The 26,908-nt window shown below is 38.8% G+C and overlaps 1 protein-coding gene across 1 annotated transcript; it reads right to left on the bottom strand.

Annotated features, from left to right (window-relative positions):
- Nucleotides 1-1,250: 1,250 nt before the first annotated feature.
- Nucleotides 1,251-21,157, bottom strand: gfpt2 (glutamine-fructose-6-phosphate transaminase 2). Its single transcript, XM_083564598.1, has 19 exons — nt 20,992-21,157; nt 18,323-18,430; nt 17,646-17,729; nt 17,427-17,555; nt 14,872-14,930; nt 14,225-14,359; nt 11,697-11,758; nt 9,850-9,926; nt 8,145-8,256; nt 7,689-7,852; nt 7,185-7,280; nt 6,803-6,900; nt 6,557-6,677; nt 5,045-5,202; nt 4,836-4,950; nt 4,409-4,536; nt 4,051-4,218; nt 3,733-3,894; nt 1,251-2,227 (listed from the first exon to the last, which is right to left on the bottom strand). Exons 1-19 carry the CDS (start codon nt 20,996-20,998, stop codon nt 2,183-2,185), a joined length of 2,028 nt encoding a protein of 675 aa, XP_083420724.1. The 5' UTR covers nt 20,999-21,157; the 3' UTR covers nt 1,251-2,182.
- Nucleotides 21,158-26,908: the final 5,751 nt, after the last annotated feature.

The following is a 26,908-nucleotide window of genomic DNA, read 5'->3' as shown; positions in this document are numbered from 1 at the left end:
GAAAGTCACGTGGGGTGATGTGTACATGGTGTCTTGTGAAACTTACTTTAAAACTTACTTTAAAACATTTACACTAATATTTTATGCTGTATGTTGAGGATAGTTTCACTAATAATAAACATACATTTGCATAAAGCATCCATATCTGTTCATGCACATGTTTATTAGAGTATTAAAACCTTGAAAAGTATTAATTTAAGTATGTATGTGCGTGTGTGTGTGTGTGTGTGTGTGTGTGTGTGTGTGTGTGTGTGTGTTTGTGTGTGTGTTCTTGTGGGTGTGTGTGTGTATATATACATATATATTTTACTGATACTAGCCATAGGCAAACTATGCCATCGCCCACAAAATTATTATGGTTATTATAATGATGATTATTATTAAATGCAAAGGTCTATTTGTTTTAGTCTTTTTAATTGTTTACCTTTGAACATGGACGTGCAGTTATTTTATTGAAAACTGGGAACTGTCAAGTATTGTATAATAGTTTTTGTATAATAGTTTTTGCTTTTAAATTATTTACCAGTTTTTCTGCAGTTTAATATTTACATACATGCACTATATATTTACATACTGAAACCCAGGCAATATTGCAATGATTTTTTTTTGTTAAGTTTAATAAATTGACAATTGTGTAATGAGGGTGGAGTATTGTGGTGGGATGGTGATGCCATGGGCGGGTGACAACAGGAATTTCGCCTAGGGTTTAATTTAAAAACAAGTCACATCCAAAACTTATGAAGGGATATTAGGGCCAATATGTGGAGGAAAACTCAGAAGATTACAAGAAAAGACTTTATGAGAAATAAACTTGAAGTTTTGTGTTTAAAACTCAAACATTTGTGGAGGTTTTCTTTCTATTGGTGAAGAAACCGCATATACACTTTGAAGGTTGGGCAGACATCACTTATTTTGCATTAGGCCTGGAGTGGAAGATCTAATCAAACTTTACTTTACTCTTGGATGTAGAAACAAGGAAATACTTACTTTTAGCCCGGAATCTCCAGATCATCATACTGGAAATTTTCGAGTTTTAAACTTGAAGATTTCTATTTTCTTCTTGTAAATTTGTGAGGGTTTTTTTCTGGCAATTTTTTTCTCGCATATTGGCCCTAATTTAAAAAAACTTCTGAAAGCGGTGTACTTTATAAATCATTGTGGGAATGAATTCAGATTGTCCTGGAATTAAAACATCACAATGGTTCAGCGGTTAAACATCGACGTCTGATCAAAACCAACTCCCCAACAAATCCCATTATATACGATTTATTCATTAGTCTCATTACAAGTGATCACAGTTACAAATAAAAACATTTCCAAATTTCATATGCAAACATTCCTCCATGATCCCGTATTTGAAAAAATAAAGTATAATAAAAACTGATTTGCATTCATGAATATAAACATAGAACGTAAAAGTAGAATATATAATAGAAAGAATATAGAAGATTAGGCTCAAGCCCAGAAAAGTATAAAATAACTTATCTATTTCTACACAACATAAATAGATGGAATCACTTAAATCATGTTTATCTAAAAAAAAAAAAAAGAATGTACAATAACACAATGGAGTGTATTTAGATTTCCACAGTGAAATCATGATGTCATGAATCTGGCTCTATAGTTTCCAATTTTTATGACAAACTATTTAAAAAAAAATGTATTTGCTTAAAGAAATACTATTAAAGGTGTCAAATGAGATGGGTAGGTGGCGTTACAGTGTTTTTCTGTGCTCTCGAAATCAACTAATCAACTTTCACTTCAGCTAAGCATCATCATGGGTTTTTTCCTCAACTCGACCTGTGAAGGTCTTTTCGGTTCCCGTTAGCTTCTAAATATTGCACTTTGGTATGAAAACAGTAAACATTCGACCTGGCTGAGGTTCTCTGGAATCATCTTCTCCACAGCTCAGCACTTTTAAGGCACAGTTTAGGGTTTCCCTTAACTTTAGGCGCTTAGGAATGAAAGACTGAATGCACATAATGCACAGACCACATTCACATTGGTTTAGTTGGTTTTGGTTATAATTCATAAATATGCTCAAGTTTCCGCACATACATTCATACACACTCATACACGCACACGTCTCTCACACGTAAACACGCACACTTGTAATTGCACTAGGATGGGAGATGTTCTCCATTTTGTTGCTACTCGGGACATGTGCTTTTCCTGTCACTGGTTACTCCACTGTCACCGACTTGGCCAGGTTCCTTGGACAGTCCACCTAAAAGAAGAGACAGGATGAGATTAATACGCACACGCAAAAAAATAAATAAAAAAGCCACGCTTGAGCATGTGCGTTATGACGCTTATGAAACTTCTGAATGCATCAGCGATACGTCTGTCATAGTCTGATATTCCAGATGTCCAATGGTGCTGACGAATTCTCAAATGTGATGCAGAAGATTGGATTAGGTGTGAATTTTCCCGTGAGAGTAAATTGGAAAATGGTTTTGTGAACTCGTTTCTATTTATTTTTCTATTGATTTTTATTTTGAACATAAATAAGCCGCACCTGTCTATAAGCCGCACTATGTCTATAATGTCTACACTAATGTACTTTACACAGGCTTTAACGAAAGACACGTTACACACAGTGTAACGGGTAAAATATGTTGCGCTTCCTTTAGGAGCATAGCGGTATTTTGGGAATAGCCTGGCACTGCATTTTACCGGTATTACTGCGTGTGTGCAAGACCGAGGAATATGTCCTTATTATTTTCTGATGCTGATTTCTAAGTTTCTTTGACTAACCCTTAATGCTGTTGCCATTAAAAATAAAAAGCACGAGTTTTGGAAATTAGAAATTAGAAATTAGCCGCTCCGTTGTTTAAGCCGCGGGGCTCAAAACGTGGGAAAAAGTAGCGGCTTATATTCCGAAAAATACGGTATTCCTATTCCCTACATTATTAACTATCACTATAATTCTCAAAACTCCAGACTTGTACATCACCGTCTTCCATATTTATTTTTGTAATAAAAAAATACCTCATGCTAATGTCATAAGTAAAAAGTCATATAATTTATTTAACATAACTACACTTCTGTGCACACCTGTAAAGAATTATAACTTTCTTACGCCTCATTATTAATTTTTTTTCCCTTTTTCTCTTTACTGTTAAATATTGTTGTTTAATGTTGAATATTTGCTGTAGTTTGCCTGTAGCCTCACTTCAGTATTTCATTGACTGAAGACAAATAAACACTCTGAGGAATATTTTCTCAAATTTGATACTTAATTGTCAATTTCTACAGCTAAAGATTCGGAATGAACTTCTCTGATGAATCGGATAATTTGCTTAATCACGTGTTAATTAGATTAGATTCAATTAAACTTTATAGTCATTGTACAGAGTAAAAGTATGCCTTTAGCATCTATTCAGAAGTGCAAATATCAATGTAAATAAATAAATTATAAATATATGAATATACAAATATACAATAAACATATAATGGGAGAGCAAAAGTACAATACTGTATGTATTACAATAATACTGTATAAGGTGCAAATGTGAGGAGAAACACAGAAAAGTATTATTTGAAAGTGACCACAACAGTGCAATGTTAAGCAAAATACATTTTATCCCACTGTAGAGTCGCCATTTTTCTTTCTCTAAAACTTTCTCTCTCAAGCCTACTTCACATTTTTGCATCAACACGAAACGATTCTGAATAAATCCTGATTGATACGAACACCAAATCGCACAAGATACTGATATATCAACTCACATCGTATCCTCTGAGTACAGCCAGGTGGAAGGACAAGAGCTGCAGGGGAATGACACAGAGGATCCCCTGCAGGCAGTCTACTGTGTGGGGCAGCTCGATGGTCTTGTATGCCAGATTGCTAGTCTCTGTGTCGTCCTTGCAGCACAGAATGATGGGACGACCCTACAAAAAAACATTTTTTAATCTTCTTGTGCACTAAAAAATGTATGCGAAATATAAAATCGCTCTTCTGATTGTCAGCGAAGTAGAAGGTGGAGTTTCTCATGTTGAACAACATTGTGCCACTTCATTCATTTTTTTATTGTGTGTTGGTGTTACCTGTCTGGCTGTGACCTGCTGCAGGGCGTTGTGACACTTGGTGTAGCAGGCATCTCTCATGATCACCATGATGACAGGCATGTGATAGTCAATCAGAGCCAAGGGGCCGTGTTTCAGCTCTCCGGCCAGAATGCCTTCAGAGTGCATGTACGTGATCTCCTTAATTTTCTGCAAAAAAAGATCATGAGCGTCGTCTAAATGGCTTCTGGTTTCTTTTCTACAAGCAACTGCATTATCAGAAAGGCTTCTGAATGTCTCTCTAAATGACCTCGACTTTACATGGTATGTAATTGCACTGTATTTTCCATCTCATAAATTAAACATCATTTATACTCTTAATAATTTAGAGTGTACTCACCAGCGCCCCCTCTAGGCAGGTTGCGTAGTTGTAACCACGGCCCATGACTAGTAGAGATTTTTGCTGGAACAGCTCATCTGCGATACTTTTGATCTTGTCATCAAGAGCCAACACATCTTTGATCATCTCTGAATAGGGACAAAAAGAAAAGTTGAATGATGTGAACTAGTAAAAAAAAGGCACCCTTAAATAATCGCACACAAACCTTGAAGGGAATTATGACAATACTGGAGGTTGACGGATTAATCGGCACCGATAGTCGATTGCTAGAACTATCGGCTTTCGGCAAAAATCTATACCGATAGCTTTTTCGGCTTCCTTACTTCTCTGTCATTATAAAATGACAATAAAAATAGAATCCAGAAAAAACCTTTGGATGATTAAATTGCATCGGGGTAAAGTTGATAATGAAATGTTCTTCTTGTACCTGGCAGTTTGCGAAGGCTTTCGATGATCTCCAGTCTCCTCGGCTGCAGCGAGAGTCTGTCCTCACTCATCATCAGACCAAACATGATCAGAGACACAAACTGACTAGTGTAGGCCTGGACAGGAGCACAAGACAAAATCATTACTCATTTAGAGCAAATAAAAAAGACAAGGAGAAGGACAGAACCTGTGATAGATGTTTTATTGCACCTTGGTGCTGGCTACGCCAATCTCAGGCCCGGCGTTGATGTGGACTCCGCAGTCGGTTTCTCTGGAAATGGAGCTGCCCACTGTGTTGGTAATGCCCACGGTGAGAGCCCCTTTCTGTTTACAGTAGCGCAGAGCCATCAGAGTGTCAGCTGTTTCACCTACACACACACACACACACACACACACACACTAGATTATTTCACTAATACCATTATAACTGCAAGTATAACCCACTTAGCAAAACTTTTTTTTTTGCCCTGGTGCTACGAGGCTAAAGCAACAAAAAGCCTGTCGAACAAAGAATTTCTTTGAATACACTGCTAATCTTCTAGCTCAACTCTCTGATAAAAAAAAAAAAATTCAATAAGATGCTCCATGGACAGTCCAAAAACCTCGAATCCAACCAGCACATGACTATATCAAATCAACATGGCTGCTCACAGTCAATAGAATTAATACAGAACTACAGCACTTTAAATACGTTTATAGTAGTATTTCCTTTCAACGTTAACACAGACACAGCAGGCGATTAAATCTAGAACACTGTACACGTCACAGTATTGAGAAAGCAATAACATCATAAACTTATGATTATTAATATCAGCTGGCTTGTAAACTACTTTTGCTTTCGTGACACATCCATGTTTTTTCCCACTTTGAGGCGTGAGCGCGTAATTTAGTGGACATGAATGAACTTTACGTGTATAGCGCTTTTAATAAATGTCAAAAACAGCTTTAAGGATATTAATTAAATGCATTTAAAATCCATATGGAGCTTTATTAAATTGCAGAAATCGGACATTTCTGTATAAATTTTTTTATTTTGTCTTATTTTAGACACACATGCATGTTCCTTTTTTCTATGCAACAATCTAGGTTAAAAACCTCAAAGCACAAGAACTGAACAGTGAATGATTGTAAGAAAGTTCTGTAGAGAGATGAGTCCAACGTCAACAGACTGCCTCACCCCCAACAATCAAACATGGAAGTGGAAGCTTAATGGTTTGGGGTTGTTTTGGAGCAGGAGACTTATTCTGGATGAAAAGAACCAATCTGGCAACCATTCCATACAACCAACACCATGCAATTCCGTCCGGACTGCGGCTCATCCGAACCGATTTTACAGTACAAGGAAACGATGAGCCGACGCGTATTATTATTTAGAAAGCGAACGGTCGTCTGGAGGGATATCTATCATGGAATGACCTGCCCAGTCATTGCACCTCAAGCCTATTGAACTGCTCTGGGATAAACTGGTTTGTAAAGAAATCTCCAACTAGTAAAGAACACCTGAGGCAAGTTTTATAAGAGGAACAGAGGCAAAGTATTTCAGCTGAATGTTTGGACAAACGAACTGTTGCCAAGAGTGTATAAAGGGAGGAATTTACAATACAAATAATGTGTAACAGTTGTATATTTATATATTTGTTTGGTTAAAATAAATATTTGACTCTTTTTAATGACCTGCGTTTCCAAACTGTTTCTTCAAGCTAATTTGATAAAGTGCTGTACCTGATTGACTGATAAAAAAGCAAACATCATCTCTGTAGACTGGAGTGGTGCGGTCCAGGAAGTCGCTGGCCAACTCCACCATTACGGGGAGCTCTGTTAGTTCCTCCAGGACCTGACGTGTCTGAGTACACACACACACAAACACACACACACAAGCACACTGACGTCAGTTCAGTCAAACAAAAGATTTTTAATCCCCCAAAAAAAATCTTCCACTGATCATTCAGACCGATGAACATAACTCACTGCAATTCCTGCGTGAAAGCTGGTGCCACAGCCGATTATAATGAGGCGCCGGCATCTCTTGATCTCCTTCAGATGATCCTTCAAACCACCAAGCACCACTGCACACACACACACACACACACACACACACACACACACACACACACACACACACACACACACACACAGGGCATGGATTATTAAGAAACCTTTCCCTACTATCCCTGTCTGAACTCCAAACATTTCCTGTGAGGAAAACCATAATAAGTATCAGACAGTGTTTAAAATCGGCGTCCGTTTGTACGAGCCGCTCTAAATCACTGTGGCGTTTTTAGCGCTAGAGGAGGCGCAGTGTGAGTGTGCTTTCACAGCTGGTGGGGGGGGAACTGGGGTCAAACAATACCTGCTTTGGTGTCGAAGCAGATCCGGCCTCTCATGGTGTTGAAGATAGACTCGGGCTGCTCGAAGATTTCCTTCTGCATGAAGGCTTTGAAGTTGCCTGAGGGAGAAAACATTTACATTTAGAGCATTTGCCCTTATCTAGAGCAACTGAGCAGTTAAGGGGTTTAGGGCCGTGCTTAAGGGCCCAGCAGTGGCAGCTTGGCGGTTCTAGGATTTGAACTCTTCACCTTCTGACCAGAGTCCAATGCCTTAACCACTGAGCACTGAGTCCTTTTTAAAATGAATGGTATCATTTCCTTCACTATCATTAAAATATACAGTCCATTTTATACCCAGGAAACTTTACATTAATTATTCTTTGTGTGCTGGAATCAGTAACACTGGAATAATAATAATAATAATAATAATAATAATAATAATAATAATAATAATAATAATGAGTGCTTAAAAAGATCTCACTGGAGTATAGCTGTGTGTGTCTGTGTGCATTGTGCGTATTGCTGACCTTTCATAATCTGCTGTAGCTCCATCTGCAGGGTCTGGATGACTCGGACCGGGTCCTCTCCGACACTACGGTTCATGCGGTGCAGAGACAGCTTTCCCTCGGCCACAGCCGCGATGTCATTATCCTCCAGATAGATCACCTTATTGGTGTGTTCAATGATGGCACTGAGAACCAAAGAAAGACAAAAAATTCATTATTTTTTTATGCAACAAACTGAAGCAAAAGTAGGGCAATAGGACAATGCAATGGTTACGAGTTGCAGTAAGAACTGATAGCCACACAGTGGCAGCACTGAGCTTCCCAGCATGATTTGGGTAAAAGTGAATTTCCTGTGTGCGAATTTCGTCTGCGAGTTATTCTAGCTATTTTACGCAGAAAGGCTTGTGACTCAATTCTTACATCTCCTATGATAGTTTTGTGTGTTTTTGTTCATATATATGTGTGTATGTGTGTTACCTGGCATCGGAGGCGAAGTAAAACTCCACAGCCATCCTGTCATTCACAGAGTGCAGCGCATTACTGCTGTCTATACTGTTGATTAGGTTCTTACTCACACCTCTTGTTTCCCCTGTAAATAAAACATTACAATTGCAAAAAACAAAGAAGCCGTTAGAACCTTTAGAGTGGGAGAACATGTTCTATACACTTTATGGACATGTTGGGGAGGAGGTAGCTCAGTGGTTATGTTTACTGATCAGAAGGTTGGGGGTTCCAGCCCTTGTATTTCCAAGCTGTGACTCTTGGGAACTCTGTGATCCTGTGCTCTGACCACAGCTTCCTTAAATCGCTGGGATATGCAAAGAAAAAATTTCACTGTGCACAAAGCCAGGAGCATGAGGATATGCTTTACATGATTTGGAGCGGAAGATCTCCAGCTATAGAGCTCTGTCCTCAACCCTATTAAACAACTTTTGACGTTGTCTCCATACACACACTCCACTCAGTCTAGTGGGAACATCTTCTCAAAAGAGTGGAGATCAGTATAACAGTAAAAGGGGAATAAATGCGGAATGGGATGTTCAAAAACCACGTTCCAATCTTACGGTTAGGTCCGTTTGCATTTGGAAATGCACACACACACACACACACACACACACACACACACACACGCACGCACGTGCACGCACGCACACACAAGAATAAACAAGTCCACGCTAAATATTTGCTACACAAACACTAAGCTGTTACAGTAAAGGAGGATGTTGATGTACTTGGCCGTGGATTTACTTTTCTGCCTTTTCTTCAACAAAACACCTCAAATCCACTGTTCAAACTCGTCCTGTCTCAAAGAGATTACGAGATGAAATCCTGGTGATTCCACAGAAACGAGTGGCATCATGTGACTGTAAATGTACTTTGCATGCTCGAAAGTGTGTGTGTGTGTGTGTGTGTGTGTGTGTGTGTGTGTGTGCGGTTCAAGGATAATGCTTCTTATATCCGGGAAGAATATCATTTATTCATGAAATGAATCTCAGACTCAAAAGATTTGATTGAGACTCTTACGGAAAATTTCTAAATCAAGGTTTTAAATGGGTAGAACTCAATATCTCATGGTGAAGAATTTGTGGTGACGTTTCACCAAACCCATTTTCCAGTCTGCTCATAATAACAAGTTCAATCGGTTGTTATTTGTTAAGGGCTTTAAACAATAGCCATATGAATGGTAATATAAACGTCATAACATATATGATGGTAATAAAAGAATGTATAAGTTCGTTCCTTATAATTGTAAGTTTGTCTCTAATGAGTGAGCGAGTGGTGACTGTGGTGAGGAGAAACTTCATGAGATGGTTTGAGGAAGAAACCAGGATCATAGGGAATCGATCCTCATCTTTCTTTCTTTCTCTTTCTCTCTCTCTCTCTCTCTCTCCCTTCCTTCTTTCTTTCAATAGACACACCCCCTTATGACCTATTGCTTATTGTTATTTTGCTTTTCTAATACTTCTTTATCATTTTCGCCATTACTGAATGCGCAGGTTTCTGCCGTGTCCTGTGCTATGACATGCCTGAGGTTACGGTTTTTCTCTCGTCATAATGCCGTGGGTGTGACAGAAGTAGAGCACTATGAAAAAAGTGAAACTGGTTTGGCGACTCATGGTTAGGTGTGTGTGTGTGTGTGTGTGTGTTGATCATATATCTGTCAAGGACACTGAAAACTCACCATTGTACTGAATGTTGATCTGCTCAGTCGAGAGCTTGTACTGGCTTCGGACACCGATGAGCAGAGGACTTCCTCTCCTAAGAGAGAAAAAAATACAGAATTATCAATTATTCCGGATTATACAGGATTCAGACGACGCAGACAGACTGCAGGTGCTCATTGACCCCTCCGTCTGAAGCCGTAGCCTTCAGTTTGCAAACTAATTACGCGAATCATTATGAAAGAAACTCGTATACAAACGTTAACAATAAACACCTGGTGTCTGTGGAATGCGACACGTCACACACTTTTCTTTTTCATTATGATGCAGATTGTTTTAGATTTAGTTAATAGTTTTACTACATTTTAGAAATTCCTGAAGTCCTGATTTTCTGAATGCTATCAGTCACACACACGACTCAGTTTACACAGAAATGTGAATGTTTGGATTGACATTTAATGTTGTTTAATGTATTTTTTTTTATTATTATACAGATTGTGTTTTAGTTTTAGCTCATAGTTCAGAGTTTTGAAAAACTTCTGGAAGCCCTGATATCCAGAGTGCTGACTCAGGGTTTAACTACAACCCATAATACAAGCTGTTTGACTTCCTCCCAACATCGGTGTTTAGATCCTTCCAGCCATGTCAGGACAAATGAAGTCTGCCACCTGGATACGGGTTCCTGAGAAATGTGTGACTGTTTGGAGATTTGTTCCTGGGTACACATTCTCACTATCCGACTTGTTTGAGCCAGACGTAGACTGGGATTAGAATGCGTTCGACCGAACGAAGCGAAATCAAATCACGCTAACGAATGCTATAATTCAGGACGATCCATAATGCACTTCAGTTCAGATACGAGAAACGAGACCAGCAGTGAAAGAGAAAGAGCTGTGCATTCAAATGAAGTCAAATGACAGCAGGCTTATGCAGATAGACAGGAAAGAACATTGAAAGAACATCTTTTCATGAGTCCAGAAGGAGAGTCAGAATCGAAAGAGCCTATTCTTTGAATAGATTTGGCTGGTTTTTATTCCGATTAAATGTTCCAGAAAGCAACTTCAATTTCCCACTCGTATTTTTTTTTTTCTTTCATTTTTTATAAAAGAATAAAGCAGATTATTCATGCACTGACTTGCACAAAGCCCTGATCCGTAGAAAACGTGTGACCACGACCGAGCACGTTCGTTCGGAGTAAAACAAAGGCAGATGGGAGCCATTAAGTCTGTACGTGGTCTCACTGAGCTCACTTCCATATGTATAAATCAACGTTACGCCGTTTCTAAAGAGTGACAGCGCAACTCGAGTAAGACATATCGGTCACATGTTCGGATCTTTCCTATGGCTGTGAATGGAAACACATTCACTGTGATGAAGGGAACGGCAAGTTCAAGTGATGCTTTTATTTTATTCTCTGCCAGCTTGAATAGAATTGATGCTCCTTGTGTCAATATTGTCCTGCTGCATCTCTCTCTCTCTCTCTCTCTCTCTCTCTCTCTCTCTCTCTCTCTCTCTCTCTCTCTCTCTCTCTCTCTCTCTCTCTCTCTCTCTCTCTCTCTCTCTCTCTCTCTCTCTCTCTCTCTAGTTCTATAAAAGCCACGCCTACAAAACACACACGCTGGTACAACATGATTGAAAGGCGTACAGAGCCGCTCCTCTGTCCTGATTGGTTGGATCTTTTGTGGTTTACATTATTAGATTTTTTCCTCCTGTTTTACCGAGTCGAACTAAAAGCTGGCCATGTGATTTGACTCAGCTGACAAAAAAGCCAGAAGAAATTTTTTCTGAGGTTGTGCTTGAGGTGAAACATAATACAGTGAGAGTGATATAAAAAAAAAAGTCTTAGACACTGGATTTTGCTACAGACCTGGTGACGATAGCCTGTCCTGGGAAGTGAACACTCTTGAAAACGAGAGCGAAAGACCCCTCCTGTAGACGCACACATACACAAATACATGTTATTAGTACACTCGGAGAAATGAGACTCGGTTACATCGGCATAGAAAAATCGAAATGTGTCTCTGAAGATTCTAGCATTCTAGCAGAACTCTAACTTCATGTGCAGGAGTGAGTGGGTCAGGGGCCGAGTGAGAGGGGCCGAGAGAACAAAAAGCCACAGTGAGGAATAAGGGAAGGAAAGAAGGACGAATAGATCAAGCCTGTGTGCTGGATTCTGCTTCTACTCTGAACCTGTGTATTCACTAAGACAGAAATCTCCAAGTGCAATAACACACACACACACATCGCATTTTTTTATGATATGCCTAATTGTGCTATAGATGTTTCTTTTCCATAACCATACGACTTTTCTTTTTTGAGCTTCCAAGGTGTATAATTCCGTGAGTGTTGCAATGAATTGAATTACTGAAATGCATTTTAGATATGTGAGCAAAAGTACAAATATCGAAGTGATGCCCAAGTGTACTGTAGAAGTGTCATATGACTTTGGGCTTTCTATGTTAAAACAAACCAATAGCCTGGTTCTATCCTTTTGTCACTTAACCTACCTGCTGACTTGATTCTTATTAAATTGTCCGAAAATAAACCCCTATTAAAATAAACGCCCTGTAACGCACAATAAGAGAATCTGCCTGAATATACTATAACCACACCAGTTTATTTGTGTTTTACTTCCTGTACTATCTAACGTAACATCTAACATTTGGCAGATGCCCCTATACTCTCATTCATAAAACTGAGCCTTTGGGGTTAAGGGCCTTGATCAGGGGCCCAGGAGTGGCCGCTTGGCATGGCTGGGATTTAAACTCACAACTTTCAAAACCAAATTTCAATGCTTTAATCCAGGGGTGTACAATCTTTTTCACAAAGGGGCTGTTGTGTGTCCCAACCAAGCAAGTCCACTTTAAATTCTACCAGTTTAAATCGAATGATTTTTTTATTTTTAATTACTATCATGTATAGCCCTTGATTTGTTGGTATAAAAAACCTGCGTCCTCTTTGCGGAAAATATCGGAGACCCCTCCCTCAAGCACTAAGCAACCACCTCCCTATCAGTCTGTAAGTGTCTCATAAAGTGTTTAGTTTTCAGAACACTTAATCAGGACGTTTTTGACATATTACCCTAATTGTGCCGTCTCCTTCCCATTCTCCTGATGAGACCCAGGAGGATCAAGCTAACACATATTCTTGGAAGTACATCAAGACAATGAAACGTGCATCTTTGCAGACTTTAGCTTACAGCCTGGATTAACATGTGATTGATAGCCGAGAGTGTAAAGTACAGCAATTTTACCAGGGATCAGGGTTTTAAACTTTCCTGAATCTGAGAATACTTGGCCCGATATAAACATGGAATAAAATACAGCTATATTTCTGGTAATATTATATTATTGTGAAAATTTTAAACCTACAGTAGGCACACACACACACACACACACACACACATAAACCACTAGAAAAATAAAAACACCACCAAATTTGCTCAAACATGAACAGTGAAGTTACAGTCTGTTTCTACTTAGACCAAAAGATCTTTTTTTCCTCTCTGTCTCTCTCTCTCACTCCCTCTGGCCCCTCTAATGCCACAGAGTCCTCCCTGAGCTCAGCTTGCTACAAGAAAGAGATCTACAGTATAACCTTCAACCATCATAATACAAGACGCAAGAAACCCGACAGCTCAAAACCCTTATCGCTCGTCCATATCACCGAATATAAACTCGGCCGAATGCAATATAGATAATGAATCGAATTTTATAGAAGAAACCATAAAGCAAGATGAGCCTCAGCTGATAGCGAAAAGCGCTCTATATAAACTAATGATAAACACCAGATTCCCGGTAGAAAGGATAATGAGGACACGGATATGACGGCGCCGTGGTTAAACGCTGTTTTCGCACAGACGTTTACTTAGATACGTGAACTCTGGAACCTTCAGGAGGGAAAAAAAAATGTATGGTCCCGAAGTCTGTTCAAAGGTACGGTAATAGTCGTGACGGTAGTAGTCATACCTGCTTATTACAGTACAGAATTTGAAACAAATATGATAGGAGGGTGGAGTTCAGTCATTTTTGGGCAGATGGATTGGCTCAAGCAAGTCAAGACATTTGGAAAAAAGAAACGACAGATATGATGACATTTTTAGAAAGTTTGATAATGTCGACACAATATGCATCGATGTAGTCGACTGTGAATTATTATAGCCTTAAGATTAAACAACAGGCTGTAAACCTGAATTAAAGGGCTGTTGCAAAAATGAACTTTTGCCTCATAAACACACACACACACACACACACACACACATGGAAACCGAGCAACAACTGGACTTCGTTCCAATATTATGAGCAACGAGTCCCTGAAGATTCTGATTAAGTTTTATACACACTCTCACACACACACACACACACACACACATCCACCCACAGTCGTACTGCTCACCAGCTGCTTGATGACAAGCTCCACTAGGGTGGAGAAGGACACACTATCGCTCTCACGGTTGTCATAAAGATACTTGATCAGCTTGGGGATAACTTCAGTGTCCGTCTCTGACTCGAATTCGTAGCCGTGGTCGGTCTGTCAAAAGGGTGGGATCCGACATTGCCATGGTTACACACAAATACACACACAAGCAAAAACAATGTACACAAATGAATAATCTGAAAACGGATTTAACTCTCAAACTATAACCACATACCAACAGCATTAATCAGATTAACTCACACCCCTAGAGAGAATGAGGTGTGTCCATTGTGCATTACGACTTTGTTTTGTTTTACTACATTCTCTGTACTTAAATTTGTGTTAAGAAATGAAGAAAGAGCCAAGTGGCTTGCTGGATTAATCATCTATTCAACTTGCAGGCCAAGTCTGCCATCATTTTACCCACAGGAAAATTAAAAAACATCAGGATTACTACATCTGTAGTGTTTTATTCTCTTTCACAACTTTTTTTATTTCACAACTTTCTTAGTTAAGTTTGGGCTTTGTACAGCATTTTTTGCAATTCGAAAACAGCTCACTTGGAGCCTTGGCTGTAATGGTTTCCTGCAGGATTAATTCAAAGCATGTGTGTAAATTTCCCTCACCAGATACTTCCTCAGCTCCTTGTAGTTAGTGATGATGCCATTGTGGATCACCACAAACTCTGTGAAAAAAGACATTATTGATGAATGAATCGAATAATAGCTTTCAGTGCTTGTTTTTTTCCAATACGTAACACAAAATGCGTAGCACAAAATGCGACAAAAAACACGATCGTAAACCGCGTCATTTATATTTCTCAGTTCTGATACATTGTACTATCTAGTCAAGTAAGCCTTGATTGTCATGTCAGCTATATACCGTTTATTACACAGTACAAGATAACGCAAAAACACGCAACCTACTATTTGGAAAAAGAACCACATATAGCAGGAAAGGTCAGGTGACACAATACTTTTGGCAATATAGTGTATATATATTACATGCTGTACACATATTTGCATATTTATCTGGATTTGCACAATTTCTACTATCTATCTAAAAAAAAAAGAAAAATACGTGTACACAGACTTTCCTGTACTCATTCTATCTCCAAAAACCTGGATGTAATGGCCCTTATCAGGCGTTCCTGTCCTGACTCATTCCAGGACAGGATTTTAGGCCTATTGGGAAAACTGACTACCAAGAAAATAAACTTTCTTGAAATCACATTAGAACAGAAACATAACATTAAATGTTTTAACTGGGGGGGAGGTGGGAGCTCAGCGGTTAAGGCTCCTGGGTTACTAATCAGAAGGTCGGGGGTTCAAGCCCTGTTATTGTCAAGCTACCACCCTTGGGGCCCTTAAACAAGGCCCTTAAAAGACAGTGCTCCAGGGGTGTTGTATAATGGCTGACCCTGTGCTCTGAGAAAATGTCACCGTGCTATATAAGTACATGTGACGAAAGTAAAGCACTGTTCTTTAACCACTATTTAAACTAAGATCATTCTTCTGGAACAATTAAAATCGAGTAAAAAAAAATCTGGTTTGTCATCGATCATTAAGTTTTTCTACTCCTTGGTCAAACACAAAATATTCTCATTTGCCTATATGATCGACACTGTGTGCCGAGTAAATATCCAGCAAACAGGTGAATTTCAGGCGTTTCTTTTACACTGAATATGACATTCATTTTAGGACAATATTCATGCATTAGAGGGTGGAGCTTTACTCGTGTGCTTTCTAGCTCCAGCTAAGTAAATAACTCCTGCACGGGTTGCCAGATTATAATAAACGCGTTTTGGAAATAAACGTGTGTGTAAGCTGTTTTTGAAACCTCAATGGGCTTTTAACTTCACTTCACCCTGTTAAGGCAATCTGAATGAATGACTGGACACACCCTCTCTCTGTAGTAATGACTCCCAAAACACTGGTGCTGGAATTGCAGGTTATGCAGGACAACTGATGTTCGCCTTATTATTACACCACCAATACTTTACATACTGTATTACAAGGTGGAGCACAGACTCACAGATACTGTAAATCTGTCTGTCTGTCTATGTCTGCTCGTTTATCTATCCACAAATGAATACACTATATTTCCAAAAGTATTGGGTCACCTGAACTTTCCTGCTATATGTGGTTCTTTTCCAAACTGTTACCACAAAGCTGAAGGCGTTCAATTGTACAGGACGTCTTAAGATGCGCTGGTATGACATTTTGCTTTTACTTGAGCTTGGAAACCCAAAATCTGTTCCAGCATGGCAATGCCGCTGTGCACAAAGTGAGCTCCTACAGAAGATCTGGTTGACATGCTTTGGAGAGGAAGATCTTGCTGCTATAGAGCTCTGATCTCATCCCTACTGAACACCTTTGGGAAGAATGTGAACGCTGACTGCACCCCAGGTCTTCTCACCTACATCAGTACCTGCCTTTCTTAACACCCTTGTGGCTGATGAACACAAATATCCATAAGCTCACTCCAAAATCTAGTGGAACATCTTCCCAGAAGAGTGGAGGGAATTATAAGAGCAAATTGGGACTATATGTGGAATGCAATGCTCAAAAATCAAATACGATATTTATGACCATAATGACATATGACTATAATTCATTAACTGCCTTTAGACTTAAACAAGTTTGAATTTTCTTTGAGTTTTTCTTCATTAGTCTGGACAGCAAAATGGAACTGCTATATTATGGGATGTTCGGTAAAGACAGATTAGGTTAGATTAGGTTAACTTAGAGACGCATGATGCTTTGAAGCTATTTGGATGCTTACGATCTTCACTTCAGCCTAGCTTCGAAGTTTTATTGAGATGTGTTGCTTGGGAAAGTAGTTAAAGGCTGTTAAATCAGCAGCTCGGAAGGGTCCTTGTGCCCGAGGCAGTCTAATGGACCCTTTCTGGCTGTTTATTTGCTGAGGTCAGCTGTCACATCTGCACTGAACCAGACACAGAAGTTGCCTTAAATGCTCGCTCTGATCCGTTGAGGACGTGGATGTGTACATTTCCTTAAGCGTCTGCGAGTAGCGTGACCTGACAAACGACTGCGAAATGGCCAGATGTTACACTCCCAGTAATTATTAAGTAACATAATAATCAGGTTACAAGATCAAACAATGTAAAGGTACAACGATGTTTTTTATACTGCGTGAACCTTGTGCTTATGTGCCTTACCATTGTTCTTGTCGGAGCGCTGAGGGTGGCTGTTGATGGCGCTCGGTTCTCCGTGGGTCGCCCAGCGAGTGTGAGCGATGCCAAAGTGTGTGTCGATTTCTGCTTCCAAATCAATCTTATTGTCTTTATCTGACAAGAGCGAATGAATACGGATAAGGACTCAGCGATAAAGTAAGATAAAGTTAACAGACAAAGAAACTAAAACTAAACAAATCTTACGGTACAGCTCCTCGTCCAGGGCTTTCACTTTTCCCTTCTTCTTATACAGGCAGATGTTCGATTTGCCATCATCCACCGCAATACCTTAACAAAACAGATTGGCAGATCAGTAAATACTAGGAGGAGTCGTCTGGTCACACAAGAGGTCAAAGGAATACTCGAGCATTTATCAGGCAATCTTTCTTATCTGTTGCATTTGGAGGGGCAAGAATTTCAACACCGCATTGTAATGAGAATGCAAAAGAACAGAAAAAAGAAAAGTGGGTTGTAGATAGACGTCCATTCAAAACATTTTTAGGAGCATTTTATTTTTATTTTTTTTAAAGAAACATCTAATCTAAGCTCTAGAAGGTTCTCAGTGTTCTTGAACTCGACAAATGTAATAGATACTGTTGGAAAATAAAAGTCACACACACACACACACACACACACACACACACACACACACACACACACACACACACAACAACACTTAATACACTAAAGTATTCGTTTAAATCTCCACTTAAACGGATCACTCGGGTAGTTTTCCGTTCAGCAGCCGGAAGAAAGGAGCACCTGGGCCTCCTTGCTGCCAAAAGCACATTAAACAGGCCCTATGTTCAGCTCTGGTTCGTATCTGTTACGAGCTCAACACGCTGCCATGACATTCAGGGAGCTGGGAGGAGCCGACTCACCTGCAGAGTCGTAACCTCTGTACTCGAGTCTCTGCAGTCCCTTCACCAGTGTAGTAAAGATCTCCTTCCTGGTGCGTGGAACTCTGTAGTTCAGGTAGGCGAAAATCCCTGGAGAGAGGATAAAGGAAAGGAAGAGAGAGAGAGAGAGAGAGAGAGAGAGAGAGAGAGAGAGAGAGAGAGCAACATGTTCAAATCCAGGTGAAAGTGCTTCCTGGGTATGTTACAGATGAATGACTAGAGGAAAATTAAAACCAGATCAATGTTGTTTCTCACACCGCATACTGTGTTCATGTAAAAGAACAGGCATCTCCTAAATCATGAGTCATATACTGCGTAGAAAGGATTTTAGTAGGTCAGGAAGTAAAGGATGGAAAAGAAAACAATGCAGCTACGTTGCTTGTAAATTCTGCGGCACTCATGCTCCTGTTATTCACACTACCACGATCGCAGCACGAGAAATATCACAGAACTGATATAGAAATTCATTCACAATGACCATTAACAGCTCTATACACTCTAGAACAATACTATACACTCTATCATAATTCTATACCAACTCTATACACTCTATCACAACTCTATACACTCTATACCAACTCTATACACTATCACAACTCTATACACTCTATACCAACTCTATACACTCTATACCAACACTATACACTCTATTACGACTCTATACACTCTATAACAACTCTATACACTCCATCACGACTCTATACACTCTATACCAACTCTATACACTCTATCACAACTCTATACACTCTATACCAACTCTATACACTATCACAACTCTATACACTCTATACCAATACTATACACTCTATTACGACTCTATACACTCTATCACAACTCTATACACTCTATCACAACTCTATACACTCTATACCAACTCTATACACTATCACAACTCTATACACTCTATACCAACTCTATACACTCTATACCAACACTATACACTCTATTACGACTCTATACACTCTATACCAACACTATACACTCTATTACGACTCTATACACTCTATAACAACTCTATACACTCCATCACGACTCTATACACTCTATACCAACTCTATACACTCTATCACAACTCTATACACTCTATACCAACTCTATACACTATCACAACTCTATACACTCTATACCAATACTATACACTCTATTACGACTCTATACACTCTATCACAACTCTATACACTCTATCACAACTCTATACACTCTATACCAACTCTATACACTATCACAACTCTATACACTCTATACCAACACTATACACTCTATTACGACTCTATACACTCTATCACAACTCTATACACTCCATCACGACTCTATACACTCTATACCAACTCTATACACTCTATCATGACTCTATACACTCTATCACAACTCTATACACTCTATCACAACTCTATACAATCTATACCAACTCTATACACTCTATCACGACTCTATACACTCTATCACAACTCTATACACTCCATCACGACTCTATACACTCTATCACAACTCTATACACTCTATACCAACTCTATACACTCTATCACGACTCTATACACTCTATCACAACTCTATACACTCCATCACAACTCTATACACTCTATACCAACTCTATACACGCTATACCAACTCTATACACTCTATACCAACTCTATACACTCTATCACGACTCTATACACTCTATCACGACCCGATACACTCTATCACGACTCTATACACTCCATCACGACTCTATACACTCCATCACGACTCTATACACTCTTTACCAACTCTTTACACTCTATCCCAACTCTATACACTCTATCACTACTCTATACACTCTATCACAACTCTATACACTCTATCACTACTCTATACACTCTATCACAACTCTATACCCTTTATACCAACTCTATACCCTCTATCACAACTCTATACACTCTATACCAACTCTATACACTTTATAACAACTCTATACACTCTATAACAACACTATACACTCTATAACATTCTATAATGTCTCTATACCAACTATATACATTCTATAACAATACTTTACACTCTATCATGATTATATACACTTTATACTAACTGTATACACTCTATACAACTCTATAATAACACTTTACACTCTATACCAACTCTATACACTATATAGCAACTTTTTTTACGTTATAGCAACGTTTTCACTCTATAATTGTATACGCTCTATAACTCTATACACTCGATAACAATTATTTAACACGCTATACAAATTATATACACTTTAAATCGACTATTTTTTCTTTATAACCACTCTAAACACTTTATAACAACAATATAGACTCTATAACAACTCTAAACACTACAATTACTATACATTCTGTTGCAACTCTCTACCTTATAGCAACTCTATACACTTCACTTTATAGCCACTCTATTTAATCTATAACATCTTTATATGCGCTGCTGCAACTCTACAGACTCCACTCTGTAGCAGCTCTATACAGGTTATCACACTTTTTACACTCTATAACAACTCTATACACTGTCTAAAAACAAACACTCTATCATAATTCTATACACTCTGTCACAACTCAATACACTCTCTGTACAATTCGGGCGATAATCATTACATTTTTCTTCCTAAAGCCAAACCTTTACAACAACATCTAGATCTTTCTGTATGCATGGGAAAAGATCTCTTCACTCACCACACATCTTAATGCGGTTCTCCTTCTTCTTCTCTTCCAAAAAAAGTGGAATTAAATCGCTTTCTGGTTCACACTTCACACGTAGACACAAGCACACACCCACACAAACACGCAGCCACACACACACGCACACGCACACACTCAGTTTATAAGCGTCACTGCCCCACCTTTGGCTTCCTTGTCAACACAGGACACGCCCACTTCTGCTCTTACAGCAACATGGGACTTAATTAACAAACCAATAAAAATGATTAAAAAAAAGTCATATGAACAACGAGGAGGCGTAGTGACGTCAGCGCCGATGATGTCATTACATAATCTACCAGCCCTGTAGGTTAATGCAATGCATTTTTATGTATTGAATATGCCTGCCGTGTGTGTGTGTGTGTGTGTGTGTGTGTGTGTGTGTGTGTGTGTGTGTGTGTTTAATTCCGTTTAACATGATAGAAATCATATTATACCATTCCTTATCGATATCTCGCGATCATTAAGTCTTATAATTATTACTAGGGCTTGATACTATTACTATACCATACTATATATATATATATATAAAACTTTAACTTTCATAAAACAATAAGGACACATAATAATCTATATCCTTCTCTCCTTATCACCCCTTTTCTCTCTCTCTCTCTCTTTCTCTATCTCTCTCTCTCTCTCTCTCTCTCTCTCTCTCTCTCTTTCTCTCTCTCAGTCGAGATAAACATGCTCCTGAGGTTCCAGTGACCACTGTTCCTGCCCCTCTTCCCTCCGAGGATCTTCCCACTTTGTCCAGGCCTGCCTCTGGATAGTGTCCTCTTCGATTGGAGGCCACTCTGTGCAGCTGGGGACAGTTCCTCATCAACGCCTTGGGTGTTTCCATAGAATTCCGGAGTAAAAACAGGAGCTTTGAGGATGGATTTGGACTGTAGTTACTGTCAACAGTCTGCTACACTGACTCAGGACTACAGTTTGCATCTGATCATCATCACTGTACCCCGCAACATCGTATGCTACAAATGGACATTCGGTGCAACCCAGATGAGGATGGTTTCCCTCTTGAGTCTGGTTCCTCTCAAGGTTTCTACCTTATGCCATCTCGGGGAGTTTTTCCTTGCCACAGACGCCAACGACTCGCTCATCAGGGACAAATTTACTCATTAAGAACATATTCACTTTTAATCACCACATTATCTGTGTAAAGCTGCTTTGAGACAATGTTCATTGTTAAAAGCTCAATACAAATAAAAATGAATTTAATTTAATAAAATGTTTGCATCACATATCTTACTATATGTTACTATGACCATATATATATATATATATATATATATATATATATATATATATATATATATATATATATATATATATATATATATATATATATATATATATCGGTTCTCATATAGATTACAATATTACTATATGTTACTATCATCATATAGATATGGGATACAAAACTAAATGATTTAGTAGATTAGATTTAATATTAGTATGTTACACTGATACTGCTTAATTAAAACATTAATCGACAATTAATGATGCAGAAGAAGGACTAATTGAAGTATTTCCATCTATTGATAATCAATAATCGATGTGTTGTTAATCGATATTACTTGACAATATTCAAGTTTTTCCAAGGTCATGGACTTGGAATCGAAATCAATTCCAAGAACATTAGGCTTGAGGCAGGAACACACCCTGGATGAGACAAGAGTCTATCATACACGTTTACTCCAAGAGCTTCTGATCTTATCGAATCCCCCGATTGAGGTGGGGGTAAACTTAGAAGAAACGTACTCATGGAGAACATGTTCCACTCAGGATCTGTCTGAGCAACCCTACAGCCACAATGCTGCTGGAACAACTCAAAAACAATTCGAGTGGTACATTAATCAACTTTTTATTCTTATTTCTTCATTATTTAGCCAGAAAAGAGACATTGACATACGTCTCTTTTTCAGTTTTCAGTATAGCTAAAATTTTTAAACTTCATTAAACCCTTAAATGCAGTAAATATATTATGACTATTTGTGCCTTAGAGCTCTTTTTTCAATTCCTATTCAAATACCAATAACTTTAACTATGACTAATTACTATAAAATTAAATAAAAATAAAAAAACGACCCCACTGGAGATGGTTTATGGAGCTCAATTTAAAAAACACATCTTTAGAACCAAACTTGGATTCGTGGTGTATCTGAACCGAAAGTATATTTAATTCCTAATGGTGATCATAATTAACTGAGTTTTTATTCAGCAGAAGTGAAGTAGATATTTAGTTATTATAACCCTAATTGACTGATTGAATAAAATAGAAATGGTTTCAAATCCTGCCAGTGTGTTTCATGTGTTTCTGATCATAATTTTAATCAAACTAAAATACTTCTTCTTCTTCTTCTTCTTTCGGCTGCTCCCATTAGGGGTCGCCACAGCGGATCATCCGTCTCCATACCACCCTGTCCTCTATATCTGCCTCTTTTACACCAACTACCTGCATGTCTTCCCTCACCACATCCATGAACCTCCTCCTTGGCCTTCCTCTTTTCCTCCTACCTGGTGGCTCCATCTTCAGCATTTTTCTACCAATATAATTCATGTCCCTTCTCTGCACATGTCCAAACCATCTCAATCTCGCCTCCCTCACCTTGTCACCAAAACATCCTACATGTGCTGTCCCTCTAATAAACTCATTTCTAATCTTGTCCATCCTCGTCACTCCCAACGAAAACCTCAACATCTTCAGCTCTGCTACCTCCAGCTCCACCTCCTGTTTTTTACTCAATGCCACTGTCTCTAATCCATACAACATCGCAGGTCTCACCACAGTCCTATAAACTTTCCCTTTCATTCTTCAAGATACTCTTCTATCACAAATCACTCCTGTCACTCTTCTCCACCCACTCCACCCTGCCTGCACTCTTTTCTTTACTTTCCTAACACACTCTCCATTACTTTGCACTGTTGACCCCAGGTACCTGAACTCCTCCACCTTCTCCACCTCTTCTCCCTGCAACCGCATCACTCCACTGCCCTCCCTCTCATTCACACACATGTACTCTGTCTTACTCCTACTGACTTTCATTCCCCTTCTCTCCAGCGCATATCTCCACCTCTCCAGGCTCTTCTCAACCTGCTCTCTACTCTCACCACAAATCACAATATCATCTGCAAACATCATAGTCCAGGGAGACTCCTGTCTGACCTCGTCCGTCAACCTGTCCATCACCACTGCAAACAGGAAAGGGCTCAGGGCCGATCCTTGATGCAGTCCAACCTTCACCCTGAACCAGTCTGTCGTACCTACTGCACACTTCACTGCCGTCACACTGTCCTCATACATGTCCTGCACCACCCTCACATACTTCTCTGACACACCTGACTTCCTCATACAATACCACAACTCCTCTCTCGGCACCCTGTCGTACGCTTTCTCTAAATCCACAAATACACAATGCAGCTCCTTCTGTCCTTCTCTATACTTCTCCATCAACATCCTCAAAGCAAATAAGGCATCTGTGGTGCTCTTCCTCGGCATGAAACCATACTGTTGCTCACAGATGGTCACCTCTTCTCTCAGCCTGGCTTCCACTACTCTTTCCCATAACTTCATGGTGTGACTGATCAACTTAATTCCCCTGTAGTTACTGCAGGTCTGCACATCTCCCTTATGCTTAAAGATCGGTACCAGCACACTCCTTCTCCATTCCTCAGGCATCCTCTCCCCTTCCAGAATCCTGTTAAACAATCTGGTTAAAAACTCCACTGCCATCTCTCCTAAACATCTCCACGCTTCTACCGGTAATCAAACTAAAATACATTTGTTTTTATAATATAATCTAAAATGATTCGTACATCTTGACTTGGTGTACCTGGTTTGTTAAGATAAAAAGTTCAGAAAATAATAACATCATTAAAAACCGATTAATAAATCATTAAAAACTTTCTCATGGATTCTGTTATTGAATATTATGGTGCATGTTTGTGTAGATTACGTAAGTAGTCAGATTAGGATTGTAAATCGGTTCAGCAATCTCGAGGAAGTCCATGGAAATGTTTTTTACAATGGAAGGAATTACATCAAGAATAGAAACATTAAGAAGCTCAAGCATATCATAAGCATCAGTCACCTATTTCATAATCTACTGTTTTTATTTGGAGAAAATGAAGCAATCCAAATCTACGGGCATCATTCAGTGAAAAATATTACAAGTATAACTTCCAGTAAAGGATTCTCTTTAAACATATTGTATTACTGTGGCCAATGGTTGAAAGTCTTTTAAGTCTTATGTCATTATACCAGATCTAGTTATACTTAAAGTCTCCGAATGTTGTATTTGGTAACATAAACTCACTCTGATTAAGAAAAGAGAAATCTTAAGTGTTTCTCCTTCACACGGAAGTTACCTAATACTTTCTTTTGAATTTTGATATGGTGTAAACTTTCCTGAAACAATGACTTTTAACTCACCTTTTAAGCCTTTTAGCCTTTTAACTGATATACAGAGGTATATATAACATCCTACATCATAAATGTTTTTTTTTTTTATATTCAGACCTTTATAAAATTCCTTGATTAGAAGAAAATAAAAATAATAATACTTTATTAAGATTCAGCCAACATCCTTTTCTCCTGTTTAATAATATTTAATTTTAATAATATATAATTATTAGTATTAGTATTAGTATTAGTAGTAGTAGAAGTAGTCATAGTATGAGACCCACATTTTCTAATATTCAAATGAATTCAACTACACCACATCTAACAAGGCACACTGTCCCAAAACAGCTTTACAGAAGTTTACAGAATTATATTTCTATTTTCTTTTATTATTACTAAATATTCTGAATATGAAACCAGGTTCCCTGGTGGTCTAGTGGTTGGGATGCGGCGCTCTCACCGCTGCAGCCTGACTTCGATCCCCGGTCAGGGAACCAACCCCAGCCACTTTCAGTGCCGGTCCCAAGCCCGGATAAATGGGGAGGGTTGTGTTAGGAAGGGCATCCAGCGTAAAAACATGTGCCAAATCAAACATGCGGATGATCCACTGTGGCGCCCCCTAATGGGAGCTATGAAACCAAAACCTTGACTGTCTTCTGACTTTTTAAACTGATCATAATTGTAGTTTTCACATTGCAGAAGCTCAAATCAGCCAAAATTTCCCACTGAAAAACTGGGACTGGTCTAAATCCAGAGCCTTTCACGCGACATTCAGTCCAAAGACTCTAAATGGAGTGTATTTTGTCTTGAAGATCAGACTGCTTGAAGGTCATGCTAATCAGACTGCTTTATTGCTTCGTCTAAATGAAGGACAGTCAAATCTTCCACTGACTTCCATTAACCAAATATTCAGTCTTTTTTTTCCTTTCTGTCATTTAACCTTCAAACGATCATCAAGCTTATAAAATGCATTTGAACCTCAATGTGACAAAATTGACCTATTCGGTTTCACAGATCTACTGCTTTTCATATCATTCCAAGCCGTGCTATTATCAGGAACTCTGAAATATAACTGCTTCATGAGTCAGGGGTGTCTCTTTTCAAGGAAAAAAAAAAACGATTAGCTCGAGTATTAGCATAAATATTTACAGACGTTTTCTACTTAAACCAGCTGCGGTATTCTAGAAATGACTGTATCTGAAAAAAAAATCCCAACTTCTCATTACACCTTTATAGATGGCCATTTAGTGTGTACTTTCATTTATTTAATTACAAACAATTACATGTATGTAAATCACGATTGTCGTCACTAAAGTTTCATGTTCTCTGTTACGCTTTGAACATGATCCCTGTTTTAATCAAAAAGCAGGTGCGCAAATAAAAGTGTGAAAATGATTCTATAATTACAGATGCATTTATTTACCAAACCTGTTCATTTTAATTATACTCTGTCTCTCTCTCTCTCTCTCTCTCTCTCTCTCTCTCTCTCAT

This window comes from Silurus aristotelis, assembly GCF_946808225.1.
Source record: "Silurus aristotelis genome assembly, chromosome: 16".
Taxonomy (NCBI): Eukaryota; Metazoa; Chordata; class Actinopteri; order Siluriformes; family Siluridae; genus Silurus; species Silurus aristotelis.
Note: the sequence above shows the minus strand (reverse complement) of the source record. Positions and strands in the feature narration are given on the sequence as shown.